At 47.3% G+C, this 18,380-nt stretch overlaps 12 protein-coding genes across 12 annotated transcripts; 6 read left to right on the plus strand and 6 right to left on the minus strand.

Moving 5' to 3' along the window:
• Window positions 1-88: 88 nt before the first annotated feature.
• On the plus strand, window positions 89-631 carry GL50803_0010452 (uncharacterized protein; the record flags this gene model as incomplete). The annotated part of the gene is made up of 1 exon (XM_038045620.1): window positions 89-631. One exon carries the CDS (start codon window positions 89-91, stop codon window positions 629-631), a length of 543 nt encoding a protein of 180 aa, XP_037901646.1.
• Window positions 632-660: 29 nt separating this feature from the next.
• Window positions 661-990, minus strand: GL50803_0010450 (FKBP-type peptidyl-prolyl cis-trans isomerase; the record flags this gene model as incomplete). Its single annotated transcript, XM_001709089.1, has 1 exon — window positions 661-990. The coding sequence occupies one exon, from the start codon at window positions 988-990 to the stop codon at window positions 661-663; it is 330 nt and encodes a 109-aa protein (XP_001709141.1).
• Window positions 991-1,061: 71 nt separating this feature from the next.
• GL50803_0015215 (Serine/threonine-protein phosphatase) lies at window positions 1,062-1,994 on the minus strand (the record flags this gene model as incomplete). Its single annotated transcript, XM_001709088.1, has 1 exon — window positions 1,062-1,994. The coding sequence occupies one exon, from the start codon at window positions 1,992-1,994 to the stop codon at window positions 1,062-1,064; it is 933 nt and encodes a 310-aa protein (XP_001709140.1).
• A 144-nt stretch (window positions 1,995-2,138) lies between these two features.
• GL50803_0015214 (Serine/threonine-protein phosphatase) lies at window positions 2,139-3,065 on the minus strand (the record flags this gene model as incomplete). The annotated part of the gene is made up of 1 exon (XM_001709087.1): window positions 2,139-3,065. One exon carries the CDS (start codon window positions 3,063-3,065, stop codon window positions 2,139-2,141), a length of 927 nt encoding a protein of 308 aa, XP_001709139.1.
• A 178-nt stretch (window positions 3,066-3,243) lies between these two features.
• On the plus strand, window positions 3,244-5,097 carry GL50803_0015213 (uncharacterized protein; the record flags this gene model as incomplete). Its single annotated transcript, XM_001709086.1, has 1 exon — window positions 3,244-5,097. The coding sequence occupies one exon, from the start codon at window positions 3,244-3,246 to the stop codon at window positions 5,095-5,097; it is 1,854 nt and encodes a 617-aa protein (XP_001709138.1).
• On the minus strand, window positions 5,068-5,769 carry GL50803_0010444 (uncharacterized protein; the record flags this gene model as incomplete). The annotated part of the gene is made up of 1 exon (XM_001709085.2): window positions 5,068-5,769. One exon carries the CDS (start codon window positions 5,767-5,769, stop codon window positions 5,068-5,070), a length of 702 nt encoding a protein of 233 aa, XP_001709137.2.
• Window positions 5,770-6,098: 329 nt separating this feature from the next.
• On the plus strand, window positions 6,099-10,745 carry GL50803_0037161 (uncharacterized protein; the record flags this gene model as incomplete). The annotated part of the gene is made up of 1 exon (XM_001709084.2): window positions 6,099-10,745. One exon carries the CDS (start codon window positions 6,099-6,101, stop codon window positions 10,743-10,745), a length of 4,647 nt encoding a protein of 1,548 aa, XP_001709136.2.
• Window positions 10,746-10,905: 160 nt separating this feature from the next.
• Window positions 10,906-11,589, plus strand: GL50803_0016636 (Rab2b; the record flags this gene model as incomplete). Its single annotated transcript, XM_001709083.1, has 1 exon — window positions 10,906-11,589. The coding sequence occupies one exon, from the start codon at window positions 10,906-10,908 to the stop codon at window positions 11,587-11,589; it is 684 nt and encodes a 227-aa protein (XP_001709135.1).
• A 121-nt stretch (window positions 11,590-11,710) lies between these two features.
• Window positions 11,711-12,619, plus strand: GL50803_0016637 (uncharacterized protein; the record flags this gene model as incomplete). The annotated part of the gene is made up of 1 exon (XM_001709082.1): window positions 11,711-12,619. One exon carries the CDS (start codon window positions 11,711-11,713, stop codon window positions 12,617-12,619), a length of 909 nt encoding a protein of 302 aa, XP_001709134.1.
• On the minus strand, window positions 12,620-14,413 carry GL50803_0032786 (Coiled-coil protein; the record flags this gene model as incomplete). Its single annotated transcript, XM_001709081.1, has 1 exon — window positions 12,620-14,413. The coding sequence occupies one exon, from the start codon at window positions 14,411-14,413 to the stop codon at window positions 12,620-12,622; it is 1,794 nt and encodes a 597-aa protein (XP_001709133.1).
• Window positions 14,414-14,484: 71 nt separating this feature from the next.
• On the plus strand, window positions 14,485-16,197 carry GL50803_002796 (Kinase, STE STE20; the record flags this gene model as incomplete). The annotated part of the gene is made up of 1 exon (XM_001709079.1): window positions 14,485-16,197. The coding sequence occupies one exon, from the start codon at window positions 14,485-14,487 to the stop codon at window positions 16,195-16,197; it is 1,713 nt and encodes a 570-aa protein (XP_001709131.1).
• A 299-nt stretch (window positions 16,198-16,496) lies between these two features.
• GL50803_0016638 (uncharacterized protein) lies at window positions 16,497-18,260 on the minus strand (the record flags this gene model as incomplete). Its single annotated transcript, XM_038045877.1, has 1 exon — window positions 16,497-18,260. One exon carries the CDS (start codon window positions 18,258-18,260, stop codon window positions 16,497-16,499), a length of 1,764 nt encoding a protein of 587 aa, XP_037901647.1.
• Window positions 18,261-18,380: the final 120 nt, after the last annotated feature.

The following is an 18,380-nucleotide window of genomic DNA, read 5'->3' on the forward strand; positions in this document are numbered from 1 at the left end:
GAATTTTCCCAATTTTTTGAAAATCTAGGGCTGAAACGGTAGTTGGATTTGAGGAGAAATATCTAACTAAAAAAGGACGGAGCGTTAGATGTTAAGGCTCTGGCAAGAATACGTACAAGAAGATGATGTCCTTGCATGCCTTTCTGTCCTCGATGAAGACTGTCAGCGAGCGGTACAGGTCATTGAACGGTTAGATGTTGAAGGAGGAACACCCGAGATGCAGACCCACGAAAGAGTATGCACTAGTTTCTCCCATGGTCTAATTCGGACTGCGCTGCGCCGCTTCCCTCTTGCCTTATCGAAGAATCTGGGCCGTGTCCAAAGTATGCTCAATGCCTTCAACCATGCGCTTCAGGAGACATCAACCGAATCCTTTTCACATGCCATCTCGTCCTCTTGTGGGTCGCTAGTTTCAAGTCTCTGTAATAATCCATCTGCGGGAGCCGCCATGGGTGCTCTTCCCAACCTTAGAAAGTCACCGGGGGCTGCTCTATCTGCCCTTCTTATGGGGCCCACTATTGCTCACCTGGTGGGCTCCGTCTATTCGCTGGGCCTAAACGCATACCATATCTGCAAGCTAGAACTCCGTGACCTCCGTCTCCACCGAGCAGAGATGGACAAGAAGGCGTAGGTTTACTTCTGCTGCATGTGTGCTTATCCCTAGACAGCGAGAAGCTCTACCTCAAAGACCAGCGTGGCCTTAGGTGGAATCACGGGGGGATAGCCGCGCTCCCCATATGCAAGCTGGTAGGGAATTGTAAAAAGAGCCTTCTCCCCCAGAGTCATGGTAGCAACACCTTGATCCCATCCCTTGATAACCTCCCCGGCCCCAAGAGTAAATTGAAAGGGTTTCCCACGGCTGCGCGAAGAGTCAAACTGCTTGCCGTCGGGAAAACGGCCATCGTAATGAACTGTGACCTTCTTCCCCGCCTGGGGCTTTGTGACGCCGTCGCCAGGGGTAAGAACCTTCTTCTCCAGCTGAGCCGACATCTCAAATTTTGAAACTGGGGTTTACCAAATTCGTGGGCATTAGATGCGGGAGATTACGGGCTAATGATAATTCAATCCCACCCGCCAGTCAGTGAGCTCATGTAAGAGTCGGGTGGAAGCTCCCTCTGGTCCGCGGGAACAGCCTCGAAAATCTTGAATTCTTCTTCTGCAGACTTAACAACCATAATGCTCGCACTGTTCTTAGTGCGATAGGAGTAATTCGGCGCGCTCCAGATTGTAACCACCGTGCCATTGAAGTACTTCTGATACCCGGCAATGGCGAGCTGGTGCGCGCGGGCAATCATCTTGAGGTCGTTGATTCTAAGGAACTGGTCAACCGCTCTGGGCCCAAAGAGGTATCCTGCTCCGCGGTACGAGTGCTCCCACGTCTCAAGGGCCGTCGACGGATCAGACCACTGCAGATCTGCAAAGGGCCCCTCGCTGGGGATCTCCGACGACCGGTTCAGGATGCGAATATCGTCAATGGTGGGCAGAGACGGGCTGATACCGCCATGGACGCAGAATATGCGCTCATCGATGATCGCTACAAGAGGTAGCTGGTCGAAAAGCTCCATGTACATCTTCCAGACACCGGCGTGGCCGTACTTCCTGTACGCTTCATCATAGAATCCATACGTCTGCGTGACTGCCCTGCACTCATGGTTGCCCCGCAGTAAATATATTCTTGCGGGATAATTGACTTTCAAGCAAAGAAGGAGGGTGATCGTCTCCAGACTGTAGTACCCCCTGTCAACGTAATCTCCGAGAAAAAGGTAGCGAGCCCCATCGACGATCTTCCCCCCGAATTCAAACATATATCGTACATCATAAAACTGGCCGTGGACGTCCCCGCAAACGTTTAGAGATGGAGCAGACGAGATAGGAATAACGGTCGGCTCTTCTGAAAGAAGCTCCATGGCGCGCCATAAAAGGGCCAGTACATCGGCCTCGGGGAGAATTTCTCGGTTCAGGCATCGCTCAAGGTACGAGGCAAAGTCAGGCATCAAACCGCCAGAGACTCTCAGAAACGCTTTAAAGGATTCATGAATAATTTTAATTTCGCGTATAATTTTAACATAAGAGATACGTGGCAGTAGTCGCAGTGGCTCGAAGGACTGGAAGGGTTTACTTTGGCATAGAAAGACAGATTACTTTAAACCCTTGATAGCCTCCAATAGCTCGTTGGGAAGGTCGGCCTCAGTATATTTATATGCATCAAATATGAGGTAGTCCTTCGCCTCGCCGTTGCTGACTGGCATGATGCAGGCCTTGTTCTTGGTACGATAGGAGTAATTCGGGGCACTCCAGACTGTTACCAGCTTCTTATCGAAGTATTCTTGGTAGCCCTCCGTGGCAAGCTGGTGCGCGCGGGCAATCATCTTCAGGTCATTCATGGACAAAAACTGTTCAACAGCCTTTTTGCCAAAGAGGTACCCTGCTCCGCGATATGAATGCTCCCAGTTGTCAAGGTTTGTGCACGGATCGGACCAATTGAGATCTGCAAACGGTCCCTCACTGGGGATCTCTATGGTTCTGTTAAGTAGGGTAATGTCATCGAGCGTCGGAAGAGCAGGGCTAAGCCCTCCATGGACACAGAAGATTGAATTGTCAACTATGGCAGCAATAGGCAGATGGTCAAAGAGCTCCATGAACAACTTCCAAACGCCGGCATGGGCGTACTTCTTCGTGGTCTCCTCGTAGAATCCATACGTCTGCGTGACTGACCTGCACTCGTGATTGCCTCGAATTAGGAAGATATCGTTAGGGTAGTTGATCTTATAACAAAGGAGAAGGGTGATTGTCTCCAGACTATAGTATCCTCTGTCAACGTAATCTCCAAGGAAGAGGTAGCGATTTGTCCCGGATACCTCCCCACCGACCTCGTTTATCATTTTTATAACGTCTTGAAACTGGCCGTGGACGTCTCCACATACATTGATCTTGTCGCCGGTGGACTTGACTTGCAAAACATTCGGCTCCATGATGAATATCTCTATTGCCTTCCATATAACACGGCGCAGCTCCTCCTCATCAAAGAACTCCCTCTTCTTGGCCTTCTCCAACCACCTGTCCATGACTTTTTATTTTGATTTTTGCACTGCATCGTGGTGTAACAAGGTTTGCAGTGGTGAAGTGCAAGAAGCATCTGCAGTCTGGCAACTGCTTGCTGGGCAGGTTCTGGGTTCTAAATAGACAGCGTTGCAAGACGAGGTCGCTTTGCATAATCCTTTTTGTTTCCAAAAAATCGTGTCTATGAGGGCTATAGAAAACCTTGTCGTTGTCCACCTCGGAGACCCTCACTACAACAGACGCTTCGAGACTCTGATGCAGATCTTCCTCGATAACTGTCTTCACGTCGATTATCTAACGTTTTACAAGGCGACCCTGCCCCAGTGGCTCCGCGCCTCTCCTCTCGTATCGTACATGTACATGGACGCAGCATTCATACATACTGCACCGAATAACATATTCTTTTGGCTTATTTACCCAATTCAGATCCTCTTTGATACTATATATGTATTCCTTCACATTCTTGTGCTCTGCAAGGCCAATCTGCGTGCGATTGCTGTGTTTTCTTCTCCCTTCCGTCCGGGCTGTGTTATTGGAGCGCGTGCAGCTGCCAAGTACTTCCGAATACCGTTCTGGGTAGACGTATGTCGTGAGTCCCACAGCCTGGAATACACTGGTCTTCGGAGGGCGCTTGTTCAGAGACTTGAAAGAAAGCTGCTGCAGAGCAATTATAAAAACGAAACAGTCCTCCTGGACTCCTCAAGTCTGATCAAACACTTCAGTCTGACTCGGAATTACGTCCTCACCCTCAACACGCCAATTTCTTTCAACATGGGCCTGCCTATTCCCATGCACCATATGCTCTTATCGACCTTGCGCTTTGCTCAGCCGGAGCAGACGTCGATTGGAATTAGAACCCTGTTCCATTATGCCCAACTTGTCCGCAGCATGGATTCAACAAGTGATCGCTCCCAACTAGAAATAAATAGCCATCGTCCGGCCCTAATTCTGTGTCCTTGCAACTTTCGTGGAGCCGATGACTTTGTTGGCATCTACCAGCTTGCGGCTGCTCTCGAAAGAATATTCGCGACACAGTCATCAGCTACCGCTAAGGGTGGACGTGTCAGGTTTACTAGCGCCATTATCGTAGTCACGGGGCGTGCAGACCCTTATGTATGCTCGCAAACACGAGAGTATCACAAGCAACTAAAGGGGATAGCTGATGCATTCAACAATCACTACACATGGGAAGAGGGTGCAAAGGCACTGTGTCAGCTGGATGAGCAGAATAAGGCACGTACAGAGGATGCTGCAGAGGATGCTACAAACGATAACTTGGGTAAGGATAATGTCAGAGATGACGAAGAGCCCAAAGATGAAGATAAAACCGAACACAGAATTGAAGGTGCCGCAAGCCACGAGGAGGGGAAGCATTCTATTAAGGGTAGAAGCATCGAGGCCCGTGCAGCCCGCGAGGCCAAGTTGGCTAAGAACAGGATGCTGCTGAAGGCAGCCATGAAGGCCCACGCAGCGAACACAAACGGGATCTCTGGAGCAAAGCACGTCAGAGTATCAAAATGCTACCTATACAACCGCGATTATCATACTCTTTTAGATTGTGTTGATATGGTGTACATCGCCAAGAACAGCGAGCAGATCTATGGTGTCCCTGCAGCACTAACTGACGCACTCATATATGAGAAGATAGTGTTACGGAACTTTCCCATAGATGGGACAGACGAGCTATCGGAACTCGTTGCAGATGCTACCATAGAAGTTACCACCCAGTCAATCCTGTGTTCCAACTTGATCCTGGCTTTGAATCAGGAGGAGGCACGAGCCAACGAAGCAAGAGAATACCATATGGAGCGGAAGTCTAAAATCATGAAAGCCAAACAATATATTTTGAGCAGATCGTATTCGACGATCTTCAAGGAGACACTGCTTCCCCAGATTCTCCTAGATAATACATCAGTGGAAGAGTTCATGAAGATGGTGCAAGAACAGAAGGAAGAATTGGAAAGAGAAAAGGCGGAACAAAAGGCAGCAGAGGGAAGCAAATGCTGTTCATGTGGAAGCTGCGGGTGCGGCTCGTAGGATGTGCGCTAATTCTGCATTGAACTGAAGCAGCTTGCGGACCGTGCGTCTCTCTGACGGCTTGAATATGAAGACGAAATACAGCAGAATTGAGTTGGGTGACTCATACCAAGGTAGACCGACGCGGTCGCTTCTTTCCTTCAGGACATTGAGGGTGTGAATTAGAATAACATTCTTTAAATCAAAACCGGAGCTCTTCTGCATATCGCGTAGAGCAGTCTCGCAGATATAATAGGGAATGAACTCATTGACTGTCCTCTGGAAGACAGAGATGGACGACATTGTGGCAAGGCCTAACCAGAGCGAGAGAAGCATGTCTTTGATAGTTCCTAAGTAAGGGCACATGCTGAGATGCTCCGTTGAGCTCACGAGAAACTTACAAAAGGCGTCCACGGGGACCACGGCAGAATAAAACTTCTCGGCCAAGCAGAGAGCCTGCTGGCTACCTACCAGCTTCAGCTGTTGAAGTCGCTTATCCTTGACGTTTAGCAGTGTGTAGAAGGCGATTTTCTGGTAGGAGTAGTCATCTTTCCGTCTTTCAGCCAAAAGGATTTGCTCAGAGACCGCATCACCATTTCGGGCTTTCGGCTCGAGAGGTGTTTTTATCGTAGACAATGGCGTGCTTGGAGTTTCAGAAATCAGCTGGGAAAGAGGGGTTTCTTGGGGAGCCATGATTGATTCTTTTTTTGCCCGTGACATCTCTCAAAGAAAGACCTTTACCTTGGTGAATAGCAATGATATGATTTGGCAGAAGAATCACTGATAGGTCACTGATAGATCACTGATAGTATCCGTGAATGCTTAGATAACATCCCTTTGTTGCCTGCAGAACGCTGAATGCAGCGCATACGTTGAACTTTTCAAATTACCACTGTTTCGTTACCTCTTTTGCTCTCGTCGTTCTCATTCTTCTACCGCCCATCAGTCGAAACCCAGAAGCACGTACATCTTGTCAGGGAGGGAGCAACATAAAATTAGGTGTTTTTCCTTTCGGCAAGCGTATGTTTGCTCTTGTCATATGCTTGCTCCATGTCCTGACGAAGAGCACCAAAGTACAGCTAGCCCCAAAGAACTTCCCCGCTGCAGTGGAAAAGATTTGCGCCACCAGCGACATCGAGCATGTAAGTCTGACTGTGGACAATTATTTCGCAGTCTACTTCAAGGAGACTTGCGATCTCTCCTTTGTAACTAGATTAGTAGTACTCAACTACGGAACTAACCAAACGATCCAGCTGACGCACACTGCCACATATCCTAGACTGTACTATTCTCAGTTCACCAGCCCTATCGCCGCGTCACCTATGTTTCTACAGATCATCTATCCACATTGCTCCTTTAGTGGACTTATTCCCGTCAGTTTGCACCGCACCCCGTGTCTTATAACTGGTAACATAGTCGCTGGGATCTATGAGCAGTCACTCTACATCTACCCGGGAAATTTCAGCGTGCTCATGGGAACTGGCAAAGTATACTGTGATACTTATCTCAACCCGCATCTAACGATAACCGTGAGTGGAACTGCATTGGACTGTATCTTTTACGAGTACTATTATTCCTGCCCTCTTTCCAGTGGTACTCTTTCCAGTGACATAACCATATTCTCCATCTATAACACATCACCAATTGTTATTACATCAAGCAGTGTGAAGCAGTTTACTAAGCATTGCTTCACTGAAAGTCCAGACACGAACAGTGACTCTACCTATTCCTTCTACGCATCCGTCTATTCCAAGAGCAACCAAACAGTTCTTGTTGTGCGCCATCCGTATCTCTCTACGGTTACGCCACCACCATCACCATCACCAGCGCCAGCGCCAGCCAACACTGACTGCTTGCCGGTGATGCACAAGTGTACTTACAATGGCGTATTAATGAATCGTTTCAACTATCACCTGACGGCTAACTATACCGGTAAGAAGCCAACTCAAAGTGCTGCAGAGGCTGTCACCATAGTGTGCAACATTAATTCAACTAAAACAATGGAGAGAAAAATAGCGAGCCCACCAGTTGAGGATAAGTATGTATGCTTCCATTCTTTCGTGGTCGCAGAGAAGCCAATGAACAACAGCGTCACATCCCTTAATGACATGTTTATAATCTCTAATATGAAGATCGAGCTGACACCCTTCCTACTAAACATTCAGGACAACGAGACAACGTGCACGCTACTCCCCAATACCTATCTAAAAATAAACACCACTATCTTTCAGAAAAACTATACCAATTATGCATTTAACTACCAGATGGATGTAACGGGCCAGGATAACGTTAGCCTTATAGCACTGACCAACATAGACCCAGGCGTCTCTAATATCTACATGCTTCTCCCACAGTACATGTCCGATAGAGATGCTGGTGACATCACCCTGGACACATATCAAGGGGTTCCTATCTTTGATTTCTTGTCCTACACCACGAAAAATTGCTACGCTATTGACCAAATCCGTTATTACTGTGTTAATAATGTGTTCTACGTATCAACTCAGAAATTCTGCAACCCACCAAGTCCTCCTGATAGCCTTACTATCTCTTTATATGATGCATCAGGTCCCAGTCACACCCTCAAACTGGATAAGTACAGCAGTGTGTCGGGCCAGAATTATATCCACAATTATACTGCCGCTGGTAATAATGAAATCTGCACTGCAAAGCCCTACTTTTCCGTAGACAAGTACCAGTATGGAGGGATATACCTCTTCATCAACCCACAGTTCCCCGTCAACCTTGCAATAGAGCTTACAGCCACCTACTGCTCCCTCATGGACCCTGCGTTTGACTATCAAGTACAGCTCTTTGAAACAACCCTGTACTTTCAAGGGCTCTGCAAGCTCGATGGATACTGCTTTGAGGATATCTATTCTTACACACCTAAGCCTCTGCAGCTCATACCTAACAACGCAACCCCGGTCTCTCCTATTGAAACCCCGAGATACAAGTACTTCGTCTCATCTATTATAGGTTCAGATATGCCTTATCTCATAAGTCTGCGCACGTGCTCCAGGTCTGACGAGATAAAAACAAGCATTCTTGGAGCGCCAGCTGTTGGGATGTCAACTGTTCATGACTACTTTTACTCATATTTTCAGTCGCCCATGGCTCATGAGATCAACTGGAACAACCAGACACGGCATATGATACTCAACTACACGCGCTCATGCATAGAGGCTCCAACTTACTCCAACGCCACTTGGTATGTGCAGTTGATCGAGGCCTCCAACTGGGGCATTCTTGTTCTGGGAATTACTGGCGGTCTGTGCAGTAGTAATGGCATTGATGTGACCGTCACCTTCTTCGCTGTGTATACAGACTCGAACACACAGAACATGATTGAGCAGCCTATTCTTACCGAGCCCATGACTCTAACAGACACTTTATCTGCTTCCCACAAGTACCACATAAAGAATACTGATATCTGGCAATCATATTTGAATCTTAAGAATAAAGACGGCGTTACATTTTACGCCAATCTGACATTCAAGTACACATTCTTTTCTACAGAGAAACACTACATCCCCATCTCCGCCGTCACAGAGCCGTGCATAGTCAGAACCCTGACTACTAAACTACTTGAGATTGACTACTCAACGAGCATACTAGAAACGTACGATCAGGAGGGATGCTATATGCTATCTGATTACGTTTACCTTGTCCTTCCATTGACGTCATCAAAACAGCAAGCTGCACTATTAGAAGAAAATCTGAAGGAACTGGTTGTCTTGGAAGAGCTTTTGCTGAACAACTTCTACTCTTTGGAGGATGTTTGGGCATTTATTGACAGCACAAACGTTATGGACATAGCAGCAGCTATTGAGTGGAGCAAGAGCTCCATTCCACATCTCCAGCTGAAAGCTAACCGTGCCCGCACATCAGAGACTTGGGAGCGATACTCTTCGGGAGAGTATCCCACAGGAAATACAGCAGCCTTTGAGGCTGAGATCATTACCATGTTCAACATGCGCAATAGTAGTCTAGACATGCGTGTGCTAGCACCTTCGCTCTACAAGTATTGGCGCCTTGCCACTACCACTCTTCCATTGATAAATACCAGCCTCGGTGAAAGAACTATCAAAAGCAATGCCATGCCAGCGATTCCGTTACCCTTGTCGTTTCGGCTCTCTACTATCCGGAATTTTATCCCAGATTACAGTGTATTTCCAACGCTTGCAGAGCAACTGAAAAAAGACTTAAATACAGATCTATCCACCGATATCATCACTAATCAGGCTAAGTATAACGTCAGCGGTCTACTAGGTTCCAAAGTGATCAACTTCACAATCGGTAAGACCATCCTTTACAACGCAACACCCCTCTCGTTTTATCAGTACAACAACTTCATCATGCTCGTGCTGACACTCGGCAACAGCACTAACAAACAATCGAATGTAGATACCAATATATTAATTATGCAATCACCAATTTACACGCCTTTCCTGCTATTATCAGATGCTTCCGAGACTCAAGTGGAGACCATTGACGACTACCTCACTATTTACTGTCCATCGTGCATTTTGTATGATCAAGTTCTCTACGTCACTGACCTTCACCTCATTGAGTTCATTTCCCGCTCGAACGTACAGTCGTTACCTGTCTACCTGTCCACACGCGCCCCAGTGAACGCAGTACGGTACAACTACAGCTACACCATCCGCATCGGTGTACAGATAAACCAATCAAATGTGTCCTTCCGCTTTCCTATCTATAATAAGGATATATCTCTCTCTACCCAGTTTATCCCCAATGTCTGCTTCATTAACGGGTACATGAAAGCTTGTCTTAAGTCGAACAAACTATTTATTTTGCTTGAGTTGGTGAACTGCATTGATATGCGGCCGAGTTCCATTGTCTTCACGTTGGCGGCAAAAGAGGATCTAGAGCCAGCTGTCGCGATGCAGCTAGGGGTACGTAACAAGGCACTCACTACTGTCAATGAGAACGAAAACTGGGTCTCGTATGCACATGTATTTGATGATGATAAGGACGTCAATGCTAGTCTTATCATGATGCTGGCAACAAACAACACCTTAGACGTCGTGCTCAGGGCCTCAATAGGCAATACACTTGTCACCAGGCTCGTACCAATAGATGTCACTTTATTCTCCATTGAGGAGCAGTACTGGGTGGTGTATCTAATTATCTGGATTGCCATGATAAGCGGTTTGAGCATGTGCACCTGGGTGATCATAAAAACTCATAGGCTACGGAGCCTCAAAAGGAAGATCATCACTTTAGCAAACTATGAGCTTACCAGGAACCCTACCCTGTATAGATCTATCGAAAACTCGTTCCAAAAGCATATAAATGAGAATGGTATAAGCCACTCATTGCTGGCTCTACACGTTCTACTGAAAAGGGACTGGTCGATCGATGAGATAGCACAAGAGTGCCAGACGACTCCAAGGGTCATTAGCGGATGGAAGGAGAACCTTAAGGGCTTCCTAGATGGACATGATAGGGCTGATAAAAGGAGAGCAAGCGCGCTTGAGAAGATGAAGCACAAGCTAATGGTGGCAGAACGGCGGAAGAATATGCAGAGGAAGACATCCATCCAATTCTTGAAGAAGAGCAGAAGGAAAGGTATGCCTTCACAAACACACAGCACAGACAATCTCCTGTCCACTGATTCAGAAATGACGCACGCCAATAGCTGACTGTAAAGTTTAACCACAATCCGTCTAGAGGTTGCAGAGATTTTTCTTTTATCAATCTACTAGTATTTGCCAAGACTACAATTAATTGTATCCCCCTGCATGCTGTGACACCTGGACATGAAAAATTAAATTTAAATATTAAGAAAATTGCCAGCATAAAATGTCCAGCGGCGGACACCATTATATCTTCAAGTACATCATCGTAGGCGACTCTGCGGTCGGAAAGTCCTGCCTCTTGTTGAGGTTCGTTGAACAGAAGTTTATCCCTCTGCATGATGTAACAGTGGGAGTGGAGTTTTGCAACAAGACCCTTCAGGTGCCCTCGAAAGATGGCTCTGAAAAGACCGTCAAGGTGCAGATTTGGGACACTGCAGGCCAGGAGCAGTTTCGTTCCATAACAAGAAGCTATTACAGAGGAGCGGCCGGCGCTCTTCTCGTTTATGACGTCACGAACAGGAGTAGCTTTGAAGCCCTTGAGGGTTGGCTTAAGGACATGCTCGCCGGGGTGGGCATGGAAGCCAGTCCGAACGGCGTTAGCGGCATGGTTATTATGTTAGTGGGAAACAAGACAGATCTCGAGCACAAGAGGAAAGTCTCGAAGGAAGAGGGCGAGCAGTTTGCCCGTGACCACGGCCTTCTCTTCATCGAAACCTCAGCAAAAGACGACCTGAACGTCTCGGAGAGCTTTAACGAGACGGCGCGGACCATTCTTGAGAAAGTGGAAACAGGGGAGATCGACTGCGTCTCTAAGGATAGTGGGGTGAAGGCAGGGGCTCTCAATATGAGCGCTGCAGCGACCACTGCCTCGTCCACTGACAGCACATTTGGAAATTGCTCCTGTTGATCTCTCCCTGCCCCGCTCCCGTTATGAATGTGTTCCCAGTAAACTTGATTGCCTTATATGCTGTACGTGGCTACCAATCTATCTATGCAGCAGAGGGCCCGCATTCGTCCCATTGTATAAAATGGGAGACTTGTTATATGCACCGTTCTATGCACGACTACCGTCTCTGCCAGCTCTGTCTCCATCCAAACATTTACATTATGTGCCCCTCCGCACGGAGGTTGTTCCAAAAGCAGACTCCACTAACACGACAACCTCCAACGCACCCTCTTCTCTGGCCAACAGGAAGGCGTCCATACGCCCGCCATCTGCAAACATGATACAGCCTCATCCTCACAGACGTGCTGCACAGTTTTACGACGGCCATACAGTCATCGTCCCGCCCGTTCAGGAGACAGTCAAGATTCCTACCCGGACACAACACATTAAAGCTCAAGATGCCTTTCTGAAACAGGTAGAGCATATAAACTGTGAGTACTCCCCATCAAAGATACGAACCTCCCGCGGTATTAAAGCAGAGCTACTTCCCTCTGTGCTGCTGGAGTGCTGCAAAGATGAACCCTGCTATGCATACTTGCTCTCCGAGTTGGCTAAGGCTGTGGAAAGGCATAAGAGCAGGCTCAAACCTGCTGCAGAGGTCGAGGGCTGTGAAGCAAACCTAGAATCCAAGGAGTCACGAGTTACTGATAGAGCTCAAACAGAGAGTCCTAACGCAAAGGAAGGACCTGACGATGAGATAGAGAGGCTTGGAGAGACATCTGGAAACATAGTGTCATTGGCGAAGCTAGTTGCAAAGAAGGAGATCGAGGCAAGTACGTATCGCAAACGCATGGATCATATGAAGACAACCCTCACAAAGCTGAATAAAGAAATTCAAATAGCCAAGACAACAATAGGTGCGCTGAATGCAGAGATTGCACGTCTTGAATCAATATACCAAATTTCAATGGAGTCCAGAGCGCCTGGTACACTGAAAGAGCGAATGATGAACTTAGATAAGACTGCCCATATGATACTCGCCGGCGAGTAGCTAACGCTTTTGACGCTGAAACATCGATCCACGTTGGCTCCTTTGGGACTGGGAGGGCTGTCCTGGTTGCACAGACCCAGTACTTCCCAATGGAGGAAGCGCTGGTGTTATAGAGCTGCCTCGCCTTGCCGACAATTCAGCATTCTGTGCCTTAAGACTTGATAGCGTGTAAAGTAAATCTGAACGTTCTTGGCACTCCTTGAAGACTGTCTGCTGCAGGCACTGGATCTTCTTCTCCAGGTCAGAGATGTACTTCCGTGCTTCTTCTAATAATTTGGTTGACGTGGTCTCACCTCGGAGACTTTCTGCCTCTCGTGTCTTCTCTGCTAGTTTAGTCTCTAGATCTACAATGTGAGACCTCATATCCTGGATTTTCAGATCCATGTCACAGATAAGCTTCTCTTTCTGTTCCTTCTCACTACGCAGCTGTGCAGCTTTCTTCTCCACATCGAGGGCTTGGTTCTCAAGGAGCTCATTATCGCGCTGCAACTCGCGCAACCTCTTTCGTAGTGCTTCTTCAGCTGCTGAGCTTGTCTTGCCGGATTCTTGTAAAGCATAACGGAGATCTTCGAGCTCTGTGCTTAGCTTTTTGTTACGCTGGAGAAGAGCCTCTTGCTCTCCTTGTAACTTAGAATACCTTTGATTTGCTGCATCTGATTCAGTCGTTTCCATAGTCAGAGCCTTGTGTAGGTCTGCTAGCTCTTGTTCTAATGCCTTATATTTGGATGTAGTTTCAGTCTCAAGCCTTTTCAGCTGAAGTAGTGCATCTGCGAGTCTGTTTGACAGTGCGGTGAGTGTTGATTGGTGGGACTCTATGTCCGCTTGGTGGAGCTTACGGAACTCAGACAGCTCCTTCAGGAACACTTGTAGGTTGCTCTGCAAAGCCTCTGCATTTTCCTTGCTGCTTTGTAGCTGTTTCAAAAGATCTGCAAGTTCATCATTCCTTGTTTGGAGCTCACATGTAAGCAAGTTTATTCGTTGTAAGCTTTCTTTCTCACTTGTATTCAGAGTATTGCATTGATTGATTCGTGTTTGCAGTTCGGCTCGAAGCTGATCTATCTCTGTTGTCATAACAGAAACCTGCTTCTCCAGTGTCTCATTTGTCGTAGTAAGTAAAGAAATAGCCTCCTTCAGCTCCTGAACCTCCACCCCGAGTATCTTGTTGTGAGAGTTAACCTCGTTTAGTGTGGACTGCAGAGCTGCTATTTCCTCCTCTAACGTAAGCCTCACTAATCTAAGGTCCTCCTGGGCGGCAGATAGGCACGTCTGTAAACGCTTTCCCTCGAGCTCGGAGGCTTCCAGCTGCTCACTATAACTGTTCTGTAGGCTCAGTACTAATCTGTGGAGAGCATCCATCATTCCAGGAATGATTGTTGGGTCAGTAGCCTTAAGGCATTGGAGTGCTTCTCGGAGAGACACTATTTCTTCACGCAGGCTGCCGAGACCTGTTTGGAGCCGCTGAATACACGAGAGCAGAGCCTTATTCCGTTCCTCCATCTCTTTCGTCTTTATCATTGCACGATCCCTCTCCGCAGAGGCCTCGTCTGCCCGGGCTTTGAAGGCTTCGGTTAGATTTGTCAGAGCATCCATCGAAGTGAGCGTATTCATCTGAGATGACTGGGCGTTACTCTTCATTCGCATAAGACTTGCATTTTCTGTTTCTAGCTCGGCAATCCGCCGCTTCAAGCGCTCCACCTCATGGAGAATAAGGTAGCTAACACCACAGAAAGAACAACTATTCTCGTCCTTTCCTGTGTCCGCTAAGTCATCTGGCAGGGGCTTCAAAGGCTCCATCTGATCCGCTTGGAACCGTGCAGTGAGCCCAATCGGCCTAACAAAATAGTTAACTAACAAAACACTTAAAAATGTTCAAGAAGAAGAACAAGAAGAATGCGTTTAACGAACAGATCGAAAGCAGCTCCATCTCCCAGCCCTTTGATCTTAAGCGCGGGATAAGTGTGCGGTACGATCCCCAGACGGGGAAGTTCACTGGCTTACCGGAGGAGTGGCAAAAGCTGGGGCTTATCCCAGAGTCTATGATAAGTACTATCACAGATATGGCCAACGCAGCTCCTAGCTTAGAGGACGGTGGGAACGGTGACAAACCTCTCATTAAATTATCTAGCCAGTCTATTGACAAGCAGATAGACTTTCACACGGGTAACATAGCTCCTTCCTTCTTGGCCACAAACGCTACTCTAGACTCTCTCTACCATATAGATCAGATGGACATTCTTACAGACGCCGTGAAACCGACGCTTCCTAGCAAGAAGCTGCTGCGCAGCCTCCAAACGCAAAACATCTTCATCAGTAGACCCACCGGCTTTACACACAAGAATCACGTGACCGTAGATCCTACTAATGCAACAAGGTACATTGGTCTGCCGAAGGAGTGGGAGGCGAAGCTGGAGGCCGTGGGGTTGGATATCCAGAAAATAGGGCAGAACAAGGACGATCTGGACGCTCTCTGCGCAATCATGGATAACTTTTATGATGATAAGATACCCATAAAACCAGATGATCAGGATTTCATGATCCAGGCATTTGATGGAACGGACAAGTATGCAGTCCCCAAGTTCCACAGCCTCCCCACAGCAGACACATATAATGACATTCTCGAGAAGCTCCACGACAACTTCACAGAAGTTAATACAATTGCAGATGTCTATAGCAATCCACAGGAGGTCGGGCACGGGTCGTCCGGGCATGTCTATCGCGCCACAGAGATAAAGACTGGCAATGTCGTTGCCATAAAATCTATATCTGCAATAAATTTCCTTACAGACGATGGAAAGAAGGTCCGTGACATAAAATCTGCGGAAGCTGCGACACTCATGGCTCTGAAGAATGAAGTAGCCCTCATGTATCTTTCAAAAGAGTGCGAGTACATAGTAAAGCTCCACAAAGTATACTTTTCCAAGGCAGCCAAGGAGTTTTATATGATTATGGATTACTGCAACGCTAACTGTCTGACCAACATCTTGTCCAGGCACGGATACATAAAGAACGAGCGTGTCTCCTGTATGATTATTCGTGACATTCTAAAAGCCCTGAACCATTTACACGAGAACCATAGAATTTACCGGGATCTGAAGTCTGACAATGTCCTTCTAAACGCTGAGCTCATCAACAGCTTAGCCCAGGACGGGGCCATAACAAAGAAGAAGAAGTTTTCGCTAAAGCTGTCTGACTTTGGCTTTGCAGTCCAGCTGAATACGAAGCAGCCTACGCGCAAGTCTGTGGTAGGCACTCCATTTTGGATGGCTCCCGAGCTCATACGCGGCACAGAATACAACACAAAGGTAGATTGCTGGTCACTGGGAATTGTTGTGCTGGAGCTTTGCGAGTCTCTTCCCCCGCACATGGAGATGCAGCCACTCAAGGCTGTTTTCAAAATTGTCACCAGCCCTGCTCCCAGCTTCAAGAAGCCATCGCAGTGGACACCAGAGCTCAACGACTTTTTGGCCAGGTGCCTCGATAAGGACCCTGATAGTAGATGGAGCTGTGCCCAGCTCCTTGAGCATCCATGGATTAAGAGTGTGGACAACGCCCCCTTGGATTTAAGTGATTACTTCTAGCTGACTACCTTATTTACCTTCATGCTTTGCCGCGTGGATCCTAGAATAAATTCCCATCCTTATATTTCATATTATGACTTCATGACTTATTTAACTAGAAAGAAAACTCTGTTGAAGGCTGTGGATTATTTTCAAAAGATAAAATAAGTGGGATAATATGAGGTGTAACATGAAGTGTGGTAGTGCTAGGTTTAAGAATTCGATAGAAGGATAGTGTGTATATCAATATCTCCGTGCACCAATATCTCTAGTCCAGAGTAGACAAATACATGGAAAGAAAAAGTAGACTAACTGCAGCCCTAATGCTCTGAAAGATTTGGAGGAGTAGACATTCCTAACTCGATATATATCGCCTCATCAGATCCGTCTCCATAAAGGCTATAGCCCTGGGTGATGAAAAGGTCGTTCCTAGTGTCTTCGAGGAGAGAGTCCGCAGGCCGATGTTTTTTATCACTGGTTTGGACTCGCTGTTTCGCCTCTGAAATAGGATCCAAACACGGCTCCTCTTGCAAACATGTGTTCGCCCCTCTCTCTTTGGCACCAGGCTTTTGCCCAGAATCACAAAGTGTAGGTGTGGAGTGGAGCTTAAGCACTCGTCTTGCTCGCTTTACTGTGCCATGTGTGGCAGTATCAATGGCAAGCTTGGGGACAGTCTTCGGACTATTATCCTTGCAGGAGGTCTTGGAGTCTAGTAGTTGTTCTATCACAGAAGGCTTCAGTCCGTGCAAATTACTCTCTCGCAGCGTCATATCTGGATCTAGATCGTTGATTGTCAAAATGGATGATCGGAGGGTATTGAGTACATTCTCGACGAGCTTGTCTTTAAGATCAGGATATTCTCTGCTCAAATTGTTTGTTGTAAGGCTGGGACGAGGATCTAGTGTCTGTGGAGCAGCAATTGCTGAACATATTGAGTCTCGCGAAAGCTTAGAATTGTGCAAGGCCAATGTACTACTACGAATAGGTTCGAACATATTCTTTACGATGTTATTCGCGCTGCCAATCCCTGATGACCTACTGTGTGAACTTCCAATGTAGAGTGGTGTGTATGCAGAGGCCTCCTCAGTGGAGAGAGGAATACCAGTCAGCGTGGTGTCCAAAAGACTCTTCGTGCCAGTGCTCTGGCTTCGAGATAAGATCAGCGCACTTGTCCCAAAGGTCTTGCACTGGGGAAGAATGATTCTTTCTACTGGAACCAGGGGTTCTTGCGTCTTTATCTGGTTGGAGTGAGACAATTTCGGGTCCACTCTTCCAGGCTTAACACATAAGCACTTGGAGATTGCAAGGGAGTCACTGAGTGCCAGTGGATTTGGTATCAGTTCTGAGCTCTGTTTATAGTCTGGCTTTTGTTTTGACTTTTGTCTTAACTTTTCTTTGAAGCCTCGCTGTCCAAGAATGCTTTCTGACCGCTTTGGGTTCGTTACCGCCCGTCCCGTTACTGCATCCGATGGGTCTGGCCTTTTCTTTTTAGTGTGAGCAATCACCCTCCTTACTTCGCCAAGGGTGCTTAGGGATGAGGACCGCGCCCGTTGATAATAGATTTCTTCGAGAGTCTCCTGCTGATGCTTAGTTCTGTTGGACGGGTTAATGTATTGAAACGTAAGCTCACCCATTGAGGTACGATCCTCGCTGGCTGCTAATTTGGTTGTAATTCGCTGCTGGATTTCTTTAGAGTCAAGTGCATATGCTATTGTTCCGGGGAAAAATACTGTGTTGTCCGATGTTCCTTTGTCATTCAATGGCTGGCACTCCAGTGCCTTGTGAAAGGCCTCTGGTGGAGGACAAATGTTTTTCGCAAGCGACAATCTCTGCTGCTCAGTCTTTAAAATAACTTCATCCGATCGACGATTCTTCTGCTGCCAGGCCTTCTTCTTCGCCATTGCAGGCTTATAAAAGTAGTCATCATAGATGTCGTCTGCCAATCGAAGACAGTGGGACTCTGCCCGAACTACCTCAGCTGGTATGTACCGCACCTCGTACTCGTAGAGCAGCGTATTGTCTGTCTTCTTAGCTGTGGGCACTTTGTGCAGAGAATACACCGGGCTCAAGGCCGGTCTAATCATTTTTTGGCGGTAGTTGAAGGGCCTCGGCGTCCCAGAGAAATAGAGAGCAATTATCCAGGCCTATGCGCCAAATAATGGGAGGATTTCTGCAATGAACCCAAGTGCGGGTCGGGCTGGATA

Source organism: Giardia intestinalis, chromosome 1, assembly GCF_000002435.2.
Source record: "Giardia intestinalis strain WB C6 chromosome 1, whole genome shotgun sequence".
In the NCBI taxonomy this organism is placed as follows: domain Eukaryota; phylum Fornicata; order Diplomonadida; family Hexamitidae; genus Giardia; species Giardia duodenalis.